Here is a 5,846-nt window from a genome sequence, read left to right on the forward strand (position 1 = left end):
ATCTATCTATCTATCTATCTATCTAGTTTGTCTATCATCTATCTATCTATCTATCTATCTATCTATCTATCTATCTATCACTTTGCATGCTGGGGCATGGAGTCCTGGTCCTCATGCATATGAAGCTCTCTTCTAGACTAACCTTGCTTCTTTGGATATATATATAGCACACGGTCTATGACCAGGCATAGGGAGTAAATAAGCAGTAGACAGAGCCAAAATCATAAAGGATTGTGGCACTTGGGCTCCTTTTAGGAACCAGTCTCCCCAGCCACCATTAGAACAATATTTGGTAACTTGGGCCTTGTATCCATGAAGCCGCTGTCACTGGATATCTCCACCCTGGCTCCTTCCACACCACAGTAAAACAGAGATCCCACTCTGGGTTTGGAAAGCTGGAACCAGTTATTAGGGGATCATAATCTGTCAGTACTTAAATGTTAGGAAATTTTACACACAGTATTTCTTAATTAAAATTTTTCGAACATGCTTTTCCCTCTTCCAACCTTTCCTAGATCCTCCCTACCTTTCAACTTCATGTTTTCTATCTCTGTCTCAAAAAATAAAATCAAAACAGCCAAAAAAACCAAGAAGACAAAAATAATGTTAAAACAAAACAAAATGAGACAAACCCCCACCACCAAAACAACCCATGGGGTTTGTTTGGTGTTGGCCGACAAACGGGATAAAGTGCAAAATGAGACTTCAAAGTACTGAGTCCTAACTGGGATGTCGTCATCAAACCCCTCCCCTCAGGGCCCAGGGATCTTTGTGGAAGGGGAGGCAGAAAGAGTGGTAAGAGCCAGAGACGATGGGTAACAACCAAGGAAACAGTCTCTTCTGGACACAACATGACCCCTGCTTATATGAGCTCAGAGACAGTGACGACACAGGTTCAAGACAGCCAAACCCCACTCCTCAAAGGGACAAGTAGACACAAAGTCCCACCCCAACCAGGAAACTATATGCAGCTGATAACTGCTAGGAAAGGGAAAATCAGTTTCCTCTGATGGAAAGTCACTGGCTATAGCAACCACACTCTAAGGCAGGCCCTATGTCCAGGAGCCATCACAAAGCATACAGGGTGATTTTTATCCCAGGGAAGAGGGAATTCTGTTAACTGTCATGATCCTATCTAGCATGGCGCCAGTCAGTCTGAGCTGAGTACCATTCTTTGCACATTAGTGTATCTGCTTGGTGCACTTCGTTCATTCACTCATTCATTCAAATCTTTATTCTGTATTTATTGAGCACCCACTCTGCTGGGTGATGTTATCAGACTCAGAAACACAACAGGGATTAAAAATAAGTCACTTCCCTGGACTTACACTTTCACAGTGAGAGCAAGATTGCAACCCAATAAAGCACAGGGAAAACCTACTGAGAAAGATACAGACCCACGTTACAGCGTTTGAAGCGCACGGAGGGATCCCAGCGCTGTGCCTGGCTTCAGGACCAGGAAGCCTCTGTGACTAGGTGATTCCTGGAGCCATCTGATTATAGTGAGAGAACTGGCATGCAGACACCAAGTAGAATTTTGTTTCATGTGTAGGAGGAACATGTAAGGGAACGGACAAGAGGTAGAGGCATCCAGAGAGGACAGTAGTTTGAATCTTCTTTCTACCTGAGATGAGAAACTGCCAGTGGGTTTGAGCAGAGGAGTGGCATGCTGGGAGTGCCCATCTCTGCTAGGAACTGGTCCCTGTTAGGGTCTCAGAGTTTGAACCCTACTTAAAGCAAGATGGGGAGATACCACAGGTTTAGTGACAGGTTTTTTTGTTTGTTTATTTTTTTTTTGTTTTATTTTGTTTGGGAGACAAGATAGTCACACCACAGAGCAGCAGCCTTCCCTGCTTCAGAATAGAGTGTTCATGCAGAAAAATTCTTCCCAAATTAGCACAGGTCTGAGAGTACGGCATTAAATGAAAGAGCTTATGAGAGAGAGATATGCCAGCTCCTGCAGCATCCTATAGCTGCTCCAAGAAGATGCATGGCTACAGAGCTGCCTTCTGGAGGCTTGCCTTTGGATATGGCAAAGCCACACACGGCGAAAACCAGCCTTTCACCTCATCAGCTGCCTGGACTGGATGACACTAAGGGAATGTAGGGGAATAGATTGTCCCATCCTGCCAAGACAGATAAACTGAACCCTCCCCCCACAGGAAAATCTGTCAGGCCTCCTGGGCTGAGCAGCTAACGGTGAGTACTGCTTCTGAGATTAGTGTTCACCAAAGACCACAGAGAGACTTTGGATTGCCTGAGTAGCTGGAAAAAATGCTGTCTCGCCCCTGCTCATTTGTCTATCCCTCTTAGATCTGTCGGATGGCGTTTGATGAGTTAAGGTACTGGTAGCTCACTACCACATGAGTTAAATTTCCTGCTAAAAATACAGACAGGTATGCCTCATTCATGGGCTTCATAGTCCAGGATTAACAGGTTCCGGATGTTGCCTGCAGGTTCCTGGGAGAAGTTCTGCTGTCGTATCAACAAATCTGATCCGGCGAAAACTAACAGTCTGCGGAGCCTATTTTGACCCGACCATTTTCGAGTGAATTTTGCAGGTTCCTTCCTTCTGCCTGGGTCAAGACCAGTTCTCCAGATAGCACCAGCTCCTGCACCGGCCCCTGGGACTTCACCATTGGTACCACCTCTCCAGGATCAAATGGGCACCTACCCAGCAGCTGAAATCTGGTTTTCAAGGGCATATCTGCTCTCCTGTCTCACTCATTCACCCTTGCCTCTCCTGTGCAACCAGGGCACTTCTTTCTAGCCGTTAATCACCCTTCCCACGGCTAGCCCTGTCATAAGGCTGATAATAACAACCTATTTTTTCTCCTAGCAACCTGCCTTCTCATCTCCCTCAAGAACAGATGCCTGAGGTCTCCAGGACTGCAGTTAACTGGATGTCTCTCCAGTCACACCTCCCGCTGAGTGTGAGCCCACCACCTCCCACCTCTCCACTTCCCCACATCATCCTGTGTCTGCAGGAAGCAACCAGACATGAACCAGTGCCCCTATACCCAAAGAGTCTAGAATGTTTGGGTGAAGGCTTCGCTCTAGCCCCTTGCAGCCATATATCCAAAGAGTCTGGAATGTTCAGATGGAAGCTCTACCCCAAGCTCCTCCCCTTGGAGCTTCCTCAGTCCAATCTCCACCCCTGAGAAAGCCCACCAACTGATGACCCCTCCCCAGAGATACTCAAGACAACTCCCACAGGGTATTTAAACTGCCTCTCAGAGAACAAGCACATGGCCTCCTTAACTTTCCCTGGGGCCTCCCAGGAATGATATGCGCAGAATAAACCTGGATAGCTTATTACAGCAGCGGTGTCAGATCCCCAGTGACCAGGAATTTAAACTTTACACTCTGTGTGTGAGAGGGCGCAGTAAAGAGACTGCTGACGTGACGAGCCATAGTATGGCTAAGGGAAGGTTTTTGTTGTAGGTAAAAGAGTGAAAATATCCAGAGGCATCTGGAAGAGTCCAAAGCAGAAAGAGAAATAAGCTAATCAGGGCCAGGGTTATCTGCAAAAGGAGACAACAGCCTGGTGTGGGTGGGGGAAAGGGGAAGCTTGCCCTTATAAAGGGTATCTGGGAGGAGAGAAGCCTGTGAAGAGAGAAAGGCCAGGATGCTGGGATTCTACTGTAGGGGCTTTGAAGTATACAACAAGTAGTCATAGGTAGGGACCCAGGAAGCCTGGAGGCCAACACAGGCTTTGATAAGCAACCACAGGTGAATGCCAATGGAGCCGTTTGTCCTTTCTGCCAGGGCAGATGGGAACCAGTTTTACAAGTACCTGAGGAATGCTGACTTTATTCACCAGAAATTCTACAGTGCAGCTAGAGTTAATTTCTAGATATACGGACTGCCTGTCGACTGCCTAAGATCTAACATAGGCAGAGTTCACACAGTAAGACCACTTAGAAAACCAAGCCCATAGAACCCTGGGCCAAAACACCTCTTGAATAAGGCCAAGAGAAAAGGTAGACAAGTCTGGAAAATTCTACCTTGTTCACTTGTAAAAGCCCTCTCTCCCTTCTCTCTGCTGACTAGAGATACCCCACTCCTGCTGGTATACTTGCCAAACCCTAAGTCACACCTTAGTTTGACAACTTGAGGTAACTTTTATACACTTCCAACTCATATGGGAAAATCCTGATCCTTTATTGCAAAAAACAAAGCAACGACATTCAACAAATGTATCCAGAAAAATCCACTCTGAGACTCTAAAGAATTTAAGGTTGTTAGACCAGAAGAAGTGTTTACTCACAATTAAAACATGATCGCGGCCCATCGTGATGACTGTCCTGTTCACTGTGCGCAGCAGCTGGACCATGATCTCTTGGATGTGGTCATAGGTGAAGGCCTGCAATGCAGTGAGAAATATCACTGTTATATTGTGACACTGAGTCAGCTCACTCTTCCAAAGACACAGACAGGAGTGACCAGATATAGATCACGCGTACCATAGGTTCTCTGGTTGCATCAAGCCAAGTAGCCCTCAGTCTTTGGCTAGACTTGAACTCTCCACTCTCCACTCTATAATCTCCCAAGGTTCAAAGGTGGGAGGGACAGGGAAACCGTCTCCTGACTTCTTCATTTTTATAATTCTTTCTGCTGACATCACTTGTATACATCACCTATAGTTTGTATCCCATAAATATATCATTCATGATTACATCACAGGGAACTAATGTTTTTGGGTACTAACTAAACACCTTGTACTTAGCTAAACACCCATTCTTTCATCAAGATAAGCAACATTACGATTGCCACTCTTCAGATTGAAGAGATGGGAGCTCAGAAAGGCTAGGGAACTTGTCTGGGGGTTACTTAGGAAGGAACTCTGGGGGAAACGTCGAATCTAGTAGTATGGCTCCAGCATGCCTCTTTTCACTCCCACTGAGTGTTTGGGTATAGGCTTTGCCCCATCCCCTGGCATCCATATATTCAAAGAGTCTGGAATGTTAGGGTGGAAGTTCCATCCCAAGCCCCCATCCCTGGGAGTTGCCTCAGTCCAAACTCTGTTCCCTGAAAGCACACCAAACAATGATCCCTTCCCAGAGATGTTTAAGATCACTCCCAAAGGGTATTTAAATTGCCCCCCCAGAGAATAAACACATGGTTTTTGGGTCTTTCTCTCCTGTCTCTTCTCCGGAAGACTGGAAAGCCATTCAGGTGTGTTTGTATCTATTAAACCTTGGCTTTTTCTAATTCGGTTTGATTTGGCCTGATTTGGATTTTTATGTCGGTGGAGAGGGTTATTGGGGTCCAGAAACTTTTCAGTGAGGACAGGGTCCAAGAACTCTGCTGCTGCTGAGGCTTTATTAATTTCCCCAGTCTGCCAAGATGGAGATACTGTTTTCAATTGGGCCAACTTCTGGTTCCTTCCGTGACTTCTGATCTTTCTTCTCTTAGAATATCTTCAGGGCTGTGTATTCATTACTCTTTTATCTTTTCTTCATTCCTTCACAATCGCATCAAATTTATATAATGGCCTCCACACAGTGTACTTTCCCCCAGGATTACATCTCTTGCCTTACAAAAATAGATATTAAAAGTACCCCCTTTCCTCTAGACCTCCTGACCCTGGCTTCTTTTAAACATCCATTTCTTTTTAGTCCAAAGAGCATCAATTAGACGGTTCGGGAAGCTTGGTATTTAAAGTGCAAACCCATCACCTTCCATCCGTTCTCTCTGAAAGTCCCCACTGGGGCAACTGTCACAGGGAGTGTTCCGAGATCAGGTGGAGGAGACAGTCGCAGAGAGTGCTCTGAGATCAGGTGGGGGAGACAGTCGCAGAGAGTGCTCTGAGATCAGGTGGGGGAGACAGTCGCAGAGAGTGC

General features: G+C 46.0%; 1 protein-coding gene across 1 annotated transcript in view; it reads right to left on the minus strand.

The window, feature by feature from the left end:
- Positions 1 to 5,846, minus strand: part of Dock2 (dedicator of cytokinesis 2) — a 413,920-nt gene that overhangs the window by 218,779 nt on the left and 189,295 nt on the right. Inside the window, exon 27 of the mRNA XM_005350387.3 lies at positions 4,271 to 4,366. Within this exon, the coding sequence (XP_005350444.1) occupies positions 4,271 to 4,366 (96 nt within the window). The remainder of the gene's footprint in view (positions 1 to 4,270; positions 4,367 to 5,846) is intronic.

The sequence above is a fragment of the Microtus ochrogaster genome, chromosome 7 (genome assembly GCF_000317375.1).
Source record: "Microtus ochrogaster isolate Prairie Vole_2 chromosome 7, MicOch1.0, whole genome shotgun sequence".
NCBI classification, from domain to species: domain Eukaryota; kingdom Metazoa; phylum Chordata; class Mammalia; order Rodentia; family Cricetidae; genus Microtus; species Microtus ochrogaster.